Source organism: Sturnus vulgaris, chromosome 2 (genome assembly GCF_052056855.1).
Source record: "Sturnus vulgaris isolate bStuVul1 chromosome 2, bStuVul1.hap1, whole genome shotgun sequence".
NCBI classification, from domain to species: domain Eukaryota; kingdom Metazoa; phylum Chordata; class Aves; order Passeriformes; family Sturnidae; genus Sturnus; species Sturnus vulgaris.
Window position 1 is genome coordinate 57,483,233 of NC_142244.1, and position 18,672 is coordinate 57,501,904.

At 36.9% G+C, this 18,672-nt stretch overlaps 1 protein-coding gene across 5 annotated transcripts in view; it reads right to left on the minus strand.

Annotated features, from left to right (window-relative positions):
- The window catches only part of FNDC3A (fibronectin type III domain containing 3A), a 112,039-nt gene that overhangs the window by 6,788 nt on the left and 86,579 nt on the right, over positions 1 to 18,672 (minus strand). For all 5 annotated transcript variants that reach the window (XM_088159670.1, XM_014868822.2, XM_014868823.2 and 2 more), the window contains 11 exons: positions 16,957 to 17,131; positions 16,270 to 16,356; positions 11,085 to 11,223; positions 9,670 to 9,738; positions 8,241 to 8,359; positions 6,073 to 6,178; positions 5,806 to 5,981; positions 4,677 to 4,790; positions 2,915 to 3,064; positions 2,548 to 2,831; positions 453 to 662 (listed from right to left, as the gene is read on the minus strand). In XM_088159670.1, coding sequence (XP_088015796.1) covers positions 453 to 662; positions 2,548 to 2,831; positions 2,915 to 3,064; positions 4,677 to 4,790; positions 5,806 to 5,981; positions 6,073 to 6,178; positions 8,241 to 8,359; positions 9,670 to 9,738; positions 11,085 to 11,223; positions 16,270 to 16,356; positions 16,957 to 17,131 — 1,629 coding nt within the window. The remainder of the gene's footprint in view (positions 1 to 452; positions 663 to 2,547; positions 2,832 to 2,914; positions 3,065 to 4,676; positions 4,791 to 5,805; positions 5,982 to 6,072; positions 6,179 to 8,240; positions 8,360 to 9,669; positions 9,739 to 11,084; positions 11,224 to 16,269; positions 16,357 to 16,956; positions 17,132 to 18,672) is intronic.

Below are 18,672 nucleotides of genomic sequence, written 5' to 3' on the forward strand. Positions count from 1 at the left end.
GGTCTAACACCTCAGCTGACCTTCTATTTAACATGGGACAAGGGATCCCTCAAAATAATTAATTTGTATTAATTTCCATGAAAATAATTGTATATAAGGCAACAGAGAGTAATGCATTCATCCCTTCCGATATTAAGTATATAAAATTCACAACACTGATTGGATTTGTTCCTTTGACAAAGTATTTAGCCAAAAGTGAGAGAGAAAAGCATGCTGGTATAAAACAGTTCATTAAACTCTTCATGTTGAACTGTAAGTAAAAAACAGTGAAGTTTTTTGAAGTTGTACTTTTCATCACAGAACACTAGATCCCTTCTTGCCTTGTCAGATGAGACAACCTCCTACATCTGCTGCAAATTCAGCAAAGCATATGGAATTTTGCCCTTTGCTGTCATCTCCCAAGCTTCAGACCACAGTGACACTGGGCACACTAAAGCAATGCTAAAACCAACCTTCCATTCTTATCCTCCATTTGAAGGTGGTACTGGATGGAGTCAGTTAATGCTTTCGCAGTTCCCTCTCCCCACTTCAGCTTGAGAGTCTGAGAACTGTATGCAGCACATTCCAGGCGAGGTGGATCTGGAGGGAGAGGCTTTGTTTTCAGTTTTATGGTGTGGCTGAAAGGACCCGCTCCAAGACTATTTAGGGCTTGAATTCGTACCCTTTTGGAAAAAGAGAAAATACATTAACTTGAAATTAGATTCTAAAAATAACTGGTCATACCCACAATTCTCATTAAATAGAGAATAACGGTACTATCTATAATGAAGACTTTTATGAATATTATGCTTTGATAGACTGTCAAGAATATGCAGGTGTGTCACTTTCCTTACATTTTAAGGAGCTGGCTTGATTAGAAATAAAAATATTAAAAATAAATTCACATTAGTGAAAAAATGCAAAAGCTCTGTGAGTTACTTCAAGAGTGGTCCATCTGACTGTGCAGGCCTTGAACCAAAACTTTTGATAGACACACTGGAGTGTGAGGGGAAACCCTATCTGTGACTGTTTTACCACGTGAGTTCAAGGATGACTAACAGACATTTTTATGGACTTTTCTGAACAGATCATATTAATGTGAAAGTTAAGTGATGGTGCCCAGCCCCCTCTCTTGCTATTTCCACCCGTAAGGCATCTCTGGGCACTCACAAACACAAGCCCTCTTGGGTCTGCCTGCAAAGTGAGAGGGGAAACCAGAAGTTGACGAAGGACACAAAGCTGAGGAAGCTGTAGAACTTGATACTCAGGGATAAGGCAGGGTTTTGTTTTTTCTTCTTTGATACTCCACGGAAGACAATGCTGGCATTAGATTTGTAAGTAAGAATTAAAAGACTGAGCCAAGAAATTTATTTCTGAAAAGGAAGAAGTAGAAAACAGAGGCTCTTTATGTATTTCACAGGTAGCCACAGGGAGCAAAGCATGTCTAATTTCATTTTGCAGACTTAAAATTTGCTTGTCCAAAATAGTATCTAGGTAACTGGAAAAAAGTAATCACAGTAATTAAATTCTGAAACAATCAACCACACAACTGCAAAATGTGGAAACACAAATGTGTATGCAGGCTAAATAAAAAATATTTCTCCTTCACTACAGTAATTTTTAACATTATACTTATTATTATACTTACTTATTATTCATTTATTACAACCCAGAACTAAGGTTAATACATGCAATTTTTTATTTGCACAAGGAGTTGACAGTGTATTCTATAAAAAGCTTATGTGGGTAGAAGTATAGACCTATCTCTGCAATGGAAATGACTCTTTTTTTCAGTCTACTGACAGAGAGCAACAGCTCTTCAGATTGCCAGCATTATTGTTAAATAATTATAAGGTACACAGAAACACTGTATTCTGACATAAAGCCATAAAACAGTAATTGAAGATTCAGAAAACTGCGTAGCCAGATATCCTAATTATACTGAAATCAGAGTGGGCTAACTGAAGTCAGTCTGACTTTTACATTTTCCTTTAACACTGAGGAAAAATTTTTGTAACAGGGATGTAGTGCCTTCAGGCAAAACTACTGATTTTTGCATTTATATTTTTCAGTAACCCTTGGACCGAACATAAGGGATGATTTCAGGAACGAAAATTCTTCAAGAGATGCATAGTTGACTAATTTTTCAAACTGATACTGTTCATGCTGACTTCCACTTTTTTTGCAGATAAGGCATTGCACGTTGTGATGAGCTGTCATTAGATCAGACTGGACACAGTCATTCCTTGGATGGATTTTACCTTTTCAAAGACAGAAGCAAGCAGTCCAAAACCAGTTATGAATCTGAATATGTGATGTGAATTCAGTTAAACTGACACATTAACCAGACAAATACAACAATACCGCTATAAACGAAGATAAATTATTTTTGCAAGAAAATAAAAATAGCACATCTATTTATGATGATCATCATTACAAACCTTCTTTTTGCTCCATGGCTATGTGTCTCTGACAGTTATAATGAAGACTATTAAAAAATACAAGGAAACAAAGCATCTGCTCTTGTGAAGGAAACAGTAGGCTGTCAAGTAGCTGTGCATCACATACCTGTAGGTAGTATCTGGCTGTAAGCCATCTATAAAATAGGTCAGATCCTTCCCAACAGTTATTGGCTGCTTATCTCCAAAGTCTATGCTGTAGCCAAGGATTTCAGATCCATGGTCACAAGGCTCTTCCCAGCTTATAGCAAGGCATGTGGAAGGAGAATAGTGTGGACTTTCAACTTCATCTTCACTTAGTCCACGAAGACAGGTCACAACTGCGGGTACAGAGGCTGGAGTCATACATGCCACTACTTCACTGAAAGGGCCCGCACCTGCAACATTCACTGCCTGCAAATGCAAAGTAGACCATGTTTTTATGGCAGAGTCAATTCCTGTTTCCAGATTTAAATAACAATAGTTTAAATCTTTACCTGAACCCTGCAATAGTATATAGTGGCAGGCAAAAGCCCTTTCACTTCACAGCTGAGCCCAGGCCCACAGTAGGAGATCTGCATGCATCCTTCCACACCGCCCCACTCCAATCGATACTCTGTGACATCAGCTCCATTACTTACTGGTACCTTTAAGATGGATATCAATAATTAACAATTAAATATACTGATATAAGAGAAAAAAATCAACCAAACTCACCACATCTGTATTTTGCTTTTGTTCCAGAGGAGTCTTATCCTCCCATTTCTTTGCTGATTTTTAATTTAGGACAATACAAATAACAGGCAGAATCTGATACAAAATTCAGGAAGTTCAACTAAGATAATTGCAAACACAAAGTCCTGGACTGAGACAAGAAAGTACAGGTTGAGGAGCAATCTTTACCAAAAAAACCCCTGTGTGTCCTGGTGAGAAAGCTGAATAAGAATCAGCAGCGTGTGTCTGATGAAGGTGAACTATATATTGGTTGTATTAGCAAATGAGCAACAAGAAGGGCAAAAGGAATAATGATTCCCCTGTACTTTGCACTTGTGAGGCTGAATCTCCAATACCATGTGCTGTCCTGGTATCCCCAAAAGGAGATGGACATTGATGTAATGGAGTAGGTCCAGCAAAGGGTCATGAAGCAGGGAGTGCAACACACAACAAAAAAGGAAAGTTTATTGATGGCAAGTGATCCAGCTAAGGGAAGATCTTACTGCTGCCTTAAAGTACTTACTGACAGGGTACAAACATTATGACAAAATTTTTTCTTGAAGATGGACAGTGCCAAGACAAGAGTCACGACTTGCATTAAAAGGTATTTTGACTAGACATAAACAAAAAAATCCTACAGAATGAGAGCTTACCCAGTTTTACTAGGCTGAAGCATCTTCATTCTTGGAGATAAATAAAATTTCACTGGGAAAGGCCCTGAGAAATTTAACCAACTTGGATTGAAGGTTGAACTAAATAACATCTAGAGGTCTACTTGTGCCTTAATTACTGTGTGACTCTGTAAAACAGACACCTAACATCACTCAAATTAATTCCACTTGAATGTTTTATGGTATTCTTTTTTAAAGGCTTTGCCTTGTAGATATTTAAGGAGTGCTCCTCTGACATTCCTCCAGTAGGAAGCATGAACACTACTTTCCAGGTAAAATAGTTTAATTTTATTTTTCTGTACAGTTCTATAACTCAGATACTTCATCCCATCTCTAAGACACTAAAAAGCTGTTTAGAGAATATTCCCAGATATAATCTTTCTTTTCACAAGCTTAATTTTTATCTATTGTATTTTTAAAATCAGACATCTAAATACTGTGGCTTTATAGGAAGTCTGTGAGGCTCTTGCTACATTATTACTGATGTAATTATATAAAATTAAATCAGATTATAAAACCAAGAAACACACAATAATCTATTGTATTATGTGGATACATTGCCTCTGAGGAACTATAACTATGTTAAAGAAAAATTTTAAGATGAGACTGCATCACTCAGAAATGCAGAGCAGCAGCTGTGACAAAACTTTTAAACAAAAGAGCAGAGTAAGATCCAGTACCTGCAGCCTGCCAACTTACTGCCTTATTGCTGCCTTATAATGGCATGATGAATGACTAAGGTTTTACCTACTGGATAATCAGGTAAGTTTGCTTATGAATAAAGAGATTAAAAGACAGCATTAAACTTTTCAAGCTGAACTCAAACATGCAGAAGACAACAATGTTAAGACAGGTGTTACCCTGGCATTCTTACCTCCCACGACACCTGAGCACAGGCAGCAGATCTGCACGCCACTTGAGGGGGCTTGCACTGATCTGGGGGTCCAGGTGCTGTAGTTATTTCACATTTTTCTGAGTAAGGTCCAAACTATTAAAAAGGGAGTTGATACAACTACATTGTAAAAATGAAATTACTACTTTTTAAGAAACAGTTTACCATAGTAGGGACATGAAACCTGAAACTTTGTATTACTTCTTTATAAAATAAATTTCTGTGGACTGTGGATTCAGGATTTATTTCAGTATCTGACTATTTTTCAGAACAGCTATAAATTTTTCTTCAGTACAGCAAATGTGAATAAATTTGACACTTCAAAGTCTTGGGAAAACCAGGGAAGTACTATCCAAAGCCTTATTCTGAAGTTACATGATGGCTGCACTGGAACATAAGCCAATTGGTACAGCTTATTTATACCTATGTAAAAGAAAAAAAGGACTCAAAAACTGCTGAGCTATGAACCATTCTTTGCAGGGTGGAAGGAAGATAAAAGTTAGGATACTGCTTTAAAACCTTAAGCTGCACACTTCTCCACAAAGTGTCAACTCACCCTGTTTTTAATGAAGTGTACATTATTGAACAAATCAGGACTTTGGGTACATAACTAAATAAAGCTTGTTCTACAGCAACAATTGATTTAAACACATTTAATACTCCAAAGAAGGAAAACAGTCTTGTATCTGATGTACTCAGAAATTAAACTAAATATAAAAATGGAGAGTCAGGAAACGCTAATTAGTATGTTCTGAACACCAACAGCTGTAAAAGTAAAGGTCAATTTACAAAGCTGTATACAGAAAATAATTTGCTACCTTACTTCACATGAGAACAGTGAAGTTGTAACAGTGCTTTAATAAAGTACTTAGCATTTCCTAATATTACTGTTCAGATAAAAGACAGAATTAGCTATTTTCTCTTCCCTTCATCTAGAAATGTCCTTCATTATTAACCGATGTTTAACCGTCTGTTCCCACACTCAAATGACTCTACATTAGGAAATCCTAATTTTAAAATTATTGTTAAATGCTTCTTTTGAAATAAAAAATCCTTAATGGTGATTAATTGCAGTCTCTAGAATTAATTTCATTTCAGACTGCCTCCTTACCCCAGCCTTGTTGGCTGCTCTCAGTCTGAAGCTGTACATCCTCCCTGGAAGAAGGCTGCCCACTGTGCATTCAACATCAGAACCCTGGTAAACTTCTCGGTGTTCATCGTTTTCTGCCTGAAACATTTCCAGACCATAATAGGTAATGGGTGAACCACCATCTACCTGAGGTGGTCCTAAAAATAAGAAAGAAAGAAAAGCTTATTTAATTTTAACACATAACCCATTTGGATCCGTTACAATCTCTAACACTTGTAATAAAGTTACCCCAACGCAGCTGAATTTCTCTTGCTCTTGGTCTACCCTGTAGCCTTGGAGGCTGGCATGGACCAGGAACCACTGCTGGTGTCTGCACCAGTAAGGAATCAGATGCCTAAAAAAGAAAGATAGATTAATGAAGTTACCCAGGCCAAAACAAGAACTATCAGTTATGCCACACATAAAGGCAAATACCTGAGTTAGAAACAAGACCTTTCCCTTTAATGACATCTTCAAATATGTGAAGATGCTGAAGCGATCTGATTTCTCACAATATAAACCATGCCAAAATAATGACACAAAATGCAAAATTTTCTTTTGTATTTTGGTACACTTGCAAGGAGGAGAATTAAAAACAGTGGCTAATTATCAGTACAAACCTAGTACAGATGCTTGAAATATGACTTATTCAAAGTAAACTCATTCTCTTTTGCATCAGACTGCAGTTTAATGAATTCTAAACCCTTACTCTAAGTAAGGGTTGGAAGAACCTCTCAGAAAGTAAAAGTGGGCAGAAGCGTCAATCAGAAGACATTAAAAAAAAAGATATTTCAACTTTTTAATTGTTTATCAATACTTAATGTGCAAGAAATTTCCACCTCTGATTTGAAGTTTGGGCAAAAATTACCTAAGAACATAACACATGCAGCAGATGACTGTTCTGGATGCAGACAGAAGTGAGCAGATACAGTGCTTAAGCATTAAGCACTTAGCTTAAGCATGATACAGAACAAATAGGAAGTTGAGAAGTCTAGGTTTACAGAAGAAGTGAATCTCAGAGTCTCATTTCACAACTGGTTTCTACATATGTTCAAGAAAGAGCAGATTGGATGATCTGCTGCTTTTCAGCTCCTTTGAATATAATGTTGCACTGAACAACTGGTGCTACTTAAAAGGCAGAATGTTTCACATATGTTCATGAGAAGCTGCAGAAGAGTTAATTAATTACATCTTTCTTCACAGTTCTGTTGATTTCTGACACCTTCAGAAAGTATCAGGACTTTCTGGAAGTCATTTTCTCTTCAGTACTCAATGTTAATCTAAAATCATGGGTTGGGCTGTAAGGAAGTAGGTTGGCAGAGTAAAAGTCTCCAAAGATTTGTGGTCTGGTGACTGAGAAAGCACTGCAGCCAAGCCAGCATTGAAGGAGTCCAGATTTATTCTTAAGGCAAGGTGGCTGTAGTCAAGGTTATCTTTTCAGGAGACTTCTATGTGGAAGAAGAGTACATACCTTTCATGTTATAATGCAGGGCTGGGTAGAAATGGCAAACACCAAGAATGGAAGGCTTTAAGATTTTTGTGAGAGTGGCTTGACAGTAAAGCCCTGCTGGAACTCTGCAGATGCTGCAGGGCTCTCTCCAGGGCTGGCTTTGTTACACTTGTTGCTGAGAAGGGAGAGCAAATACAGCAAGACATTTTGGCACTGGCAGCTGAACTACACCACAGAACTGACAGTACATGTGTGTGTCTATGTAATGTGTGCATGTAAAGGAGCATAGTATGGCACAGTAAATTGTTTGGGAATACTGAAAAGTAGAACAATGTACACATTTTAATTGTGCTTGAGAGAGCATGGGAAGCATAACCCTGGTAAAGCTTGAGTGAAGACTTCTTCCCCTGCCTGCTGGGGTGATTAGGCTACTCAGACAAGGTACTCCACTGACTACAGGAAATACATTAAATTCATAGAATCACAGAATCTTCTGAGTTGGAAAGGATCTACCCAAGGGATCATGGGTCCAGCTCCTGGCCCCAAGACAGCCCTGAGAATCACACTATGTGAGAAACCATTGTCCAAATGCTTCCAGAATTCTGTTATGCTTGGTGCTGTGACCAATCCCATGGGGAGCCTTTTCAAGTACCTTTCTTAAGCTTCTGTATTGGGTTAGGTCTTAATAAATGACATTGTATAAATGTATCACATAGGAAAGGTGTCCATTTTTGTAAATAAGACAATCATGTCAAACGAAATAAAATATCAGAAAAGAATATTCAGATATATTTCTTTAACAAATTAACAGAAACTCAAATCACTGTGCAGCAATACTGGAACTTTTCTGAGGTTCTAATGATGGCTATTTTGTTAGGCACTTCTGCACAGTATTTGCTTAAATATCTACTGGACCAGATTTTCTTACAGAGAAATTTTATTTAATAAAAATATTAGCTGATATTACCGTGCTTTGTCCTCCTTCCCCAATGCAATATACACGTAACCGATAGGAAGAGCCCGGATTTAGTCGGTCACACACATGTTCCCTAGCAGCTCCGCTGTATATTGTATCCCATTTGTTTCCTGAAAGGTTAGGGAACAAGTGTGCAATGAACCAAAGAGTAATTTGCCACACTTCAGTACCAGCCACAGCAGGTACCCTAACTTCACTAAAATAGCCTGTGCCTGATGTTTATTAAAAAAAAAAAATAGAAATTGAGACCGCTTTGAATTTCCTAGAAGATCGTATAATTTCATAAAGATAGTTTCCTAGATGTAGATCTGGTGAAAAGAAATAGCTTCCTTATTTGGTATTTACCTTAACTAGAAGGGAACTTACTGGGTCAGAAAGTTAACATCATAACCAAAGAAATAGGAAAGATACAAAAGTAAAATTTTTCACAGAAAACAAACTTGAAATTACATTATCATTTTGCAGGCTGTAACTACAGTTTAAAATTGATGAAGTTTGTTCCTGTATTCCTGAATGGCCCAGAAGCGTGTGAAATGCTGATTCCATTATTTGCATTCTTAAATCAGAAACTCTTTAGCATTCTCTCTCTCTTTTTAAGAGATTAAGCAGGGAACCTGGGACTTTTAATTAAATCTCCAACAACTCAATACACCACAGAATTTGGAGGGCTGGGAATGAAATGTAATGCACAGCTCACTAAATCTGCATGAAAGGTTTGGGTGCATCATTCCAAAAGTGACTTATGTGGACATGTGACAAGAGAGAGGAAAGCAACAGACTAAGCATCAAAAGAACCACAGCAGAGAGCCCTGAGAGGGCTCCCATCATATCTGGGAGCAGTGCTCTGTCTTAATCTGACACAGCATTGGAGAAGTTTAAACTTTCATTCTCGATGTGACTGTTTCTGAACTCAATAAGGCTACTTAAGAGGTTTAGATTTTTAAATAATTTAGCAAGATAGGTTTATGTCCAATTTAGAAACACTGTCAGTTTCCTTTCTGTATGAAATAACAGAAAAGCAAATAGCAGAAAGTTATCCCAGCTGCATCATTGTTCTCTTAATAGCGATAAATGGAGTACGAGCTTTTTTTTCATCTGCCATGCAGACAACAAAGCTACATGTCTCTGTTTTCTTGCCCTAAAATGTCTGAAATGTGTCATTTCATTTCCAAAACTGAATACAGCTAATTAGTAAGGTAAACAAAAAGCATCTCTTGCGTTACAATTTTGTGGTATCTTTCTTTTCTAAATCAGAGAAAAAGAGCTTCTTGTGTCAAACATCAATGTGTCTCTATTTTCTTTTTGCTGTCAGTCCCTGGCAATAACTTGCCCTGCCATAATACACATTTTATTCTTCCCACATGCACACAGAGACAGGAAAATAAACCCACACAAGTGAATACTAATGTATGATACTTACCACTTAAGCCTTCAGACATTTCCACAACATATGTATTTATTGCTGCTCCCCCATTGTCTTTTGGTGGATCTATAAAAAACAGCAATATTCCAACTAAGCTAGGTAAGTTAAATGGCTGTATAGCTTTTGGGGAGGATTTTGAAATTATTTAAGGACAAAATTTCAAAAGCCTAAATATTTTGGGGCAGAACAGAAGTCAAGAGCTCTACACTGAAAACTTATCTCTTAACTTCTAATATAGCACTAGAAATTGAGTGCACTATCCTCCCTGGTACAGTATTCATGTACAAGTTACAAATCTACAGACCTTTCTTTGACATATAATCCTAATATTGTTTCTCAAAGATGACTTAGAAAACAGGAAATTTAAAATAATGTGAAACAACATTTTGAACAAATATAAAGACAGCATTATAATTCAACACAGAAAGGTACTAGTGCCTAAACATCACATTATAGATGTGCTGGATAAAATTATGCTGGCTCTTAGGCAAAGGGTTATGTATCATAAAATGCCAGCTATATAAAGTGAGACTTAGATGGCAGATAGCACTTCTTTGGTTGTATGGAAATTACTACAAATGAGAAAGAAAATTGTTACATTAATTACCACATAGATAGAGTATTGCTGTTCCAAATAAAGACTATTAAAAGTTTTATATGTAAATTGATATTTTAGGTAGCTTTTGATATACAAATCAGGTATTTTTAATAACTTTATACATTATGCATTGTACATAAAAGACCAAGTATCAGGTCCTGATGTAGCAAAGCACTCTGAGAAGATGCAAGACTGGACCTGCTGAGTACTATTTATACTCTACAAGTAAATTTCTTATTATTGATGCTAAAGAATTAAACACACTATTAAATAGAAATAGGTAAGAAGTGACAATAAATGCAATCTTTTACTGTTTGATTTTCTGCTAAAGTACTGCATCACACAGTGTTTAACCTTCTCCTATTTTACAGCCTAAGGCAAAAAATTCCTGAGCTTAAGGAGAAGTTTCTCAACATCCTTAGCATATTAAAATTTATCTATCAAAATCAAATAGTATGAAGATACGGGCTGAACTTCAATCTTCTGTTTTGATAAGAATCTAGAATGTCATGCAACTGCTTTTTGTGCCAGAGAAGTGGAACTTCTTAGTACATCAATTAACCACACTCTTTTAATACTCTCTGCAATAACAGTCCCTGTTACAATTAGCACATTATTCTTCCCATATAATTAGTTGTACTGCCACACTAAGTATTTTGAGTCAGTATTTTTCCATGTAAATGGATCATAACGGCTTGGTTGACTGAACTGTTACTAAAGTAAAATCTGACCTTCTGTACAAAAATATTATATATTTAATATATATTAAAAATACAGAAGAAATAGTCTAAATAGAGCTGGAACACATTCTTACCCCAGATTATTTTGAAACTCTGTGCATGAATTTTTCCTTTCACTGTGGGTTTTGAAGGTACTCCAGGTTTGTCTGGACAAGTAATGTACTCCACTGTCTCACTTGGACTGCTTTTCCCTTCTGAGTTATAAGCAATGACCTGAAAAAATATATAAAACACTATAAAGGCATTGGATAGTGGTATGCTATTCACTGTTTATGGTAAGGACAAATTAATTTATACTGTATATATTGTATAAAATGTAAAATTAGTACAAGAACTAAAGTTACTATATACATTCATTTTACATTTTCGTTAGTCCCATAGTTAGAAAATCACTATACTGAAAATATAAATGCATGAAAATTGCCAGAAAAAACCCCAAATCCTTAAAAAAATCCCTCCCATCCTACTATAGCATCTTCTTTTACAGAAATACATTCAGAGATAAAAGAAGTGTTTATACGGGCAAGTTGTATTAAAACAGCTAAGAGATTTTATACTCTTCAGTCCCAAGGATCATTATGGAAAAGAATATCATGAAAGTCATGTGAAGGACAAGGAATTATATTTGTCAAGGGTAAATCATCTTTAACCAACCTGAGTTCTTTTATGATGAAACAACTTGCTCAACGAATGGAGAAGAGCTTGGGACATCATCTACCCTAATCTTAGTTTGATCTACACAACATCTATGTAGACAAGCTAGTTAAGATAGAACAGATGGACCACAAGATGAGTGTAGAAAACCAGACAGAATGCCAGGCTCAGAGGGTGGTGGCTAATGGTTTGAAGGCAAATTAGCAGCTGCTCATGAGTGGATTTCCTCAGTAGCCAATCCAATGTCAGATTCAATTCATTATCTTTAGAAGTGATGTGGATGACAGGAGTGAGTGATGCTCCCAGATTTGTATATAGCACCAAACTAGAAGATAGACATATGCTGGAGGCAAGAGCCATCATAGAGACTTTGATAGGCTGAAATATTGCATTAACAAGAACTGTATGAGCTTTGGACAAAGATACAGTCTTGCACCTGGGAATAATCCCAGCATCAGTGCAGTCTGATGGGGTGTGACTCCAGCCAATTTTTATTTTTTTCAGCTCTGCTGAGAAAGATATTGGGATTTGAGTAGGAGCAAGCCAAATGAATCAGCAAAGCATCTTGGCAGTAGCAAAACCAAATTGTTTCATGGGCTGCATCAGCAAGAATTTACCCAGCAGAACAAAGGATTTAATTATGTCACTTTACTCAGCACTTTTAAAATCATGCTTGGAATACTGTGTCCAGTTTTGGTCCTCCCAGTTCAAAGGCACTGTAAAGAGTTCAGAAGAGGGCCAGCATGATGATCAGATGTTTAGAGAACCTGACATTGGAAAAAAAGCTTTATTTTATTCTGACTGAGTAAATAAGAAGTTTCATTGGGAAGGATCTAATCACAGCCTTCCAATACCTAAGAGATAGTTACAGAAGAGATGAAGACATTGCCTTCCAAAGGATCTGTAATGACAGGACAAGAGCCAGCAGACACAAAATGTGTTAGGGGAAATTCTAGCTGGATAGAAGAAAAGAAATTAATTACCATTAGAACAGACAGCCCAAAGAAGTGGCTGAATTGTCCTTGCTGGAAGTCCCGAAATCTCATCTCAACAGGGCTGGGACAGGCTTGAACTGCCTAAGCTAAGGCCTGGCTTTCTACACAAATTTGACCCAGATGATCACTAAAAGTTCTTTCCAACCTAGACTTTTCTGTGATTCTAGGAAAACAAATTCTTGCTATTCTTTACTTTGTACTTTTTAGTTCAGTTTAGTAAAAAGCTAAACCACCTGGGAAAAAAGGAAAAAAAAGATGTTTTTTAACTTTTAGATCTGTTTTAAAAATGAGCAGAATAGAAATGACAGCAGTGATGATAGTACAGACTGAGAAGAGGAAATGCAAGCTAACATGTCTCTCAGACATAAAGTCTCCCGATAGAGTTTACAAGATTAATAATCATCTGGTTGTCTTTGTGCCCTTACAAATGAAGTTAAACAGGCAGTTAGCATTTACGTATTATAATAAGGTTTAGAATGGTTATAAAGCTTCTTTCAAAAGCCTTAAGGAATATTACTACTAATTAAGTCTTTCCCCTGTATAATAAAAATTAAAGACCTGATTAACATAACATTTGTTTCTCCTTTATGCTCCATGAATGAGCAAACAGAGACTTCTGTTTATTGTTTTGCTAATAAAAATAGGATATAAACATTGGAATTTATTTTAATGAGAAACTTAAGATGTTTAAGTAACTATACATTTACTAGTAATGAGTATGATTAATGTGCAATATTACTTTAAAAGGAAGACTATGATCACGTCCTGTAAAAGCAGGACATGTTTCAAGACAACTAGTTATTCTTTAGCTCATGTGTAGCTGTAATAGTGCTAGAAACATACTGTGCATTTTAAATGATTTAAATACTAAGTTATCAAAAAACCCCAACAAAATCACATTCAAAAGTGCAAAATATCATCTGAAGAAGAATACTTACATGCTTTATTGTTAACTCAAAACAAATCAATCAACCCTTAAACTATTGCCATTCATACTGCAAAGAGAAGCTATTCTTCAACAGTTCCCAATTCTTCTTTAAGAAATACTATTTTAGGTGTATGCATGACAAGAGCTATCAACATGTTTCACTTGCAGACAGATGAGGTTATTCTGACCATGCCTCAAGTTGCACCAGGGGAAGTTTAAATTGAACATTAGGAAAAATTCCTTCACAGAAAGAGCAGTCAAGCATTGGCAAGGCTGCCCAGGGAAGTGGTTGAGTCACCACCTCGGAGGTATTTCAAAGATGTGTATATATGTTGCTTAGGGACATGGTTTAGTGCTGGGTTAAGAGTTGGGCTCGATCTTATAGGTCTTTTCCAACCTAAATGATTCTGTGATTCATATTATGCTTTGTTCCAAAACTCAAGCAACTATTCAAGAGTGACTTAGAATATAGAACAGCCCAGGTTGGAAGGGATGTGAAAGATCATTTGGTCCAACCCTTCAGGGCAAAATGAGCCTAGATGAGATTATCTAACATCCTCTCCAGTCCTATCTTGAAATCATCCAGTGATGGGGACTCCACGACATTTCTGGGGAGGTTGTTGCAGTGATTACTTGATCTCACTGTGGAAAATTTCTATTCTATACCAAGATGAAATCCCTTCCAGTGCACCTTGCAACTCTCACCCCTTGTAATCTCCAGGTGGCTCCTTGTGAAGGGAGAACCTCCCTCCCTTCTGTAGTCAGGCTTTAAGTACTGGCAAACTGTGATGAGGTTCCTCTGAGCCTTCTTCAGTGAGAAAATATGTAATTCCTTTAGACTTTCATTACAGGGCCGATTCTTCAGCCCTTTTATAATTTTTGTGACCCTTCTTTGGACCAACTCCCACTCTGTCTTTTGTGAATTGTGTGGATCAGAACTGGATACAGTTCTCCAGGAGTGATCTGACACAAGCTGAATACAGGGAAGATCTCTTATCTCTGCTAGCAATGTCACTGCTGAGTCAGGATTCAGTTTGCCTGAAGGTCCCTTTCAGCAAGGCTGCTTCTAGCCTATAGTGGGCTCCTTGGTTATTCCAGCCCAGGTGCAGAACTTTGCACTTGTTTTTGTTAATCTACATACTGTTTTTGCTACCTCACTCTTCTAGCCTGTCCGGGTGTTTCTGTAAGATAATTTTGCCTTCTGATGTGTTCATCTGACCACTCCATGTGGTGTCACCCGCAAACTTGTTGAGAGTGCTTTCAATCCCATCATCAAGATCACTTGTGAAAATGAACACATGGGGCCTCGTATCCCTAGGAGTTCCTAATTCAGACAGGCTGCCAGCCTGACTAGAAACCATTGATCACCACCCCCTGAGTGAGGCCTGTTGGCCAGTTTTCTACTCATCTCACATACCACATATCCAGTTTGTGTCTTGCCAATTTGGCTAGGGAGAAGGCTGTAGGAAACTGTTGAATGCTTGCTGAAGTTCATGTAAAGAACATTCACTGATCTCACTCCAACTCGAAGTGTTACCTTGAGGTAGGACATGATCAGGCTAGTCAGCCATTATTTACTTTTGGTGTAGGCTATTCCCAACTGCCTGCTTTGTTTGGCTTGTAGTATTTCCTAGGAAGACTTTTCCATTTCTTTTCCAGGGACTGAATTAAGCGGCCTTTAATTAAGATTAAAGGGCCTGGGTGGTTCCCTGGGTCCTCTTTTGGGCTCCTCATTACATTTCCCCTCTTCCAGACATCAGGGATATCCCCTTGACCTGCATCACTTTTCAAATGTTATAGACAGGGGTCTTGTGGCAATGTCAGCCACTTCTCTTAACATCCAGAAGAGGGCTGATCCTTTCCAAGGGACCAAACACCAGCCTTATCACAGCTACCTTATCCTGTGATCTGAGGTCCAGTTATGCTGGTAAGGCAGAGGCAAAGAAGGTATTGAGAACCTCTGCTTTATTGGCATTATTAGTAACTTGCCTCTTTGCCCTGTTTAGGAATGGCCTCAGTATGTTTTCCCTGTCCTTCTACTTCTCACATATCTGAAGAAGCATTTTATGTCATTCCTGTTATCTTTGGCCAATTTCAGTTCTAGTTGATCCTAAGCCTTCCTGACTTCAAACTCTGCCTGTCCTGGCAAAGTTCTTGTAGTCCTTGATGGCTATTTGATCACCTTCCCATGGCCAGTATGCTTCTTTCTACCTTTTGACCACATCTAAAAGCTCATAGTTAGGCCAGACTTCTTTCTGAAATAAAAGTTCAGCCCTCAAGCTTATTAAAACAGGCTCAGCACCATGGTAATATGGATTACTTACTAATGATTTTTTTAAATCAAGGCTGCTCCTTACCCTAACACCTTCATTGTGTTTACTATCAAAGAACCCATATCTACACTAAGTTATATCACCCATGTATATGAAACAAATCAGTCAAATAAAAACCCCAGCTGTTAAAAATATGTACTTATGACTTGGAATTTCAGGATACCTGCAACTATGTTATACCCTTGCAGAGGTTCTTACTGCTTTTGCAGAAACAATAATGCAGGTGTTCAGCCTGCAGTTTTAAGAGATTGAAATTGTAAGAAACTGGCATCAAATTCAGTTTTCCTTAAAAAAAGCCCTCCCCACCCTCAAACCAGTCTGGTGCCCAAACATATAAAAAAGATCTTACCCTAAATTTATACTTTGTACTACGCCTCAAATTCTTCACCATGTAGGTAAGATCATCACCATCATATTTTGGCTTGAAACCATAACCCTGCAGAATTAAATAGGATTATTTGAAACATTATCTTTGCAGACCAGAGGATCTAACATACTTCATACAAATTAATTAGGGTTTCAGACTGTAATTATTATGCTTCTCAGACAAAGTAATAAGTACATCTTCACTGTGTGAACACAAAACTTTTTTTTAAGACGTGGGAATTCATTAACCATTTTCCAATCAAGAGAGGAGAAAAGATCAGTAAGAAAGACATATTCAATGTCACTGGAAGTTTTACCTAACAGTTTCAAAGGGTAGGACAGTACTGATTTTAAGACAAATGTTGTTAGTCTGAAATGACATCTAGATGGACCACACTTCATGATGCAATTGCTTTGATCCAGCTCTTATAAGGCTTAACGTGCACAAATTCACAAATTATAAGCAATTTAAAAGTCTTTGCAGAAATGAGGCTTAATAACACTAGACACGATTAAAAGAAGAAAGCTAGGTGGCCTGGTCACAACAATGACAAGTCATTAGCTTAATTCCAGAAGATACAATTCCTTGTAGAATATTCTAGCAACAATAATCATTGCTACACTAATACAATAATGTATCAAACATTGAGAATAAGTATTCTAAACTTACTGAGTTCTCATCCTCCATCTCTAATATATATGAGATTCCTTCATCTGATGGTGTTCCTGAGGGTTTTGTCCATTGAAGGGATAACCAAGTAACTCCAGCATTGATCAGCAAAGGACTTGCTGGTGTGGTTGGGGCAGTGCCTGAGGTATGATACAGGACTTCTTCACTAAAATCACTGTTTAAAACAGACAGTATGTAAACTAACTAGACACAATAATTAATAGCTAAAAACCAAAATTCTTACTAAACACAGCTATGACAGTTTCTTGGAGATATGCACAATGGGAAATTGCAAGCTGTTACATGCAAACAACATAATTTGCCCATGAGTCTGTCAGTAACAAAGTATCTGAACAAGGTTAACATGTTCATAATTAAAAGATTCCTTAGTATGATATAATGACAATGTTTTGTTAACCAAAACGTTTTGCTTCTTCATATTAACTCAGTATTCTAAAACACTAAAGCTCTATATGCAATAATATACTAATACCACAGTGTCCTTCCTTTTCAAAGTGAAAACATGAAGGCATAAAAATATTTATGGCAAGACCTCAAAACAAACTTTGCTTATGTGTTCTATGCTTACTTCGAAGTACTGGTTTCTCTAGAGATTAAAAAAATAATAGAATAGTCTCATTCAATGGTGAGCTACTTTAAGAGTTGATAAAATGAAAGTTTTATTGCAGAAAAAAGAAGTAGAGTGTATACCAGTGAATCTTCTAACACAATTGTTATCCTTATCTGATTTAGATTAGATACACCTTGTGGTGAAAATACAAATTACGTAAGAAGAGCTACTGTGAAACAGAGGGATGCAAAAGTCTGAACAGGTACTGTACTTGCACAGATAGCGTGAAATGCATCCAGCTAGAGTAAAAAGCCTCACCTGCTCTCAGCTGACTTTGCTGCTTTACATCAGATCTGAAGAATCACTTACAAGCCTAAAGCTAGTCCAGTTTTTTTAACCATATGAAACTAATGTCAAAGATGTAATTTTAATTTAAAAGCTAAGGATTGCCTAAGTGAACATCAGAAAGCCTCTCTGCACAGCTCAAACAAATATACCAGTTAAATATCTCACGTGTTTTAACCTGACTTGCCTGAAAAATCTCAATAAAATACTAACTCATTTTCACTTTCTCTCTTACTCAACCTATATTATAGTGATGCACATGTTATAAATTTTGGTCTGCATTGAGGTATTTTTGGCATTCAAAGGAAAAAATCTTACAGACAACACATTATGAAGAATGTTGATAGCATAGAAAACGGACATAGTGTCTGTGAGGACTTCCAAAGAGATATGAAGCAAGAAAACAAGAGAAAACTTCCAAATTTGTGGGAATAGTAATTTTTTTTCTTGTAAGAAGTCACAAGCAAGAAAATTTCTGGAATGGAGATGAAGTGATACCAACAATATATTTACTGAACAAAGATCAGCATTTTATAGGCAGCCTGAAGAAAGCATGAAGAGAGGTTAGATACAAGTAGTATGTCTAACTCTTTTCAACAACAAAACAAACAATTGAAGGAGTCACCTTACAAGTAGATATAAGGTATAAAGCACCACATCTTAAAAAGACTTAATCTCTAAACTTGCTTGAACCACTCCAAAATACACTGAAATAAACTAAGAGTTCCAGCCATAGCCATATTTGAATGACTATTAAACAATTTCCTCAGTACTATCTATTTTTGAAAACAGATTTTATT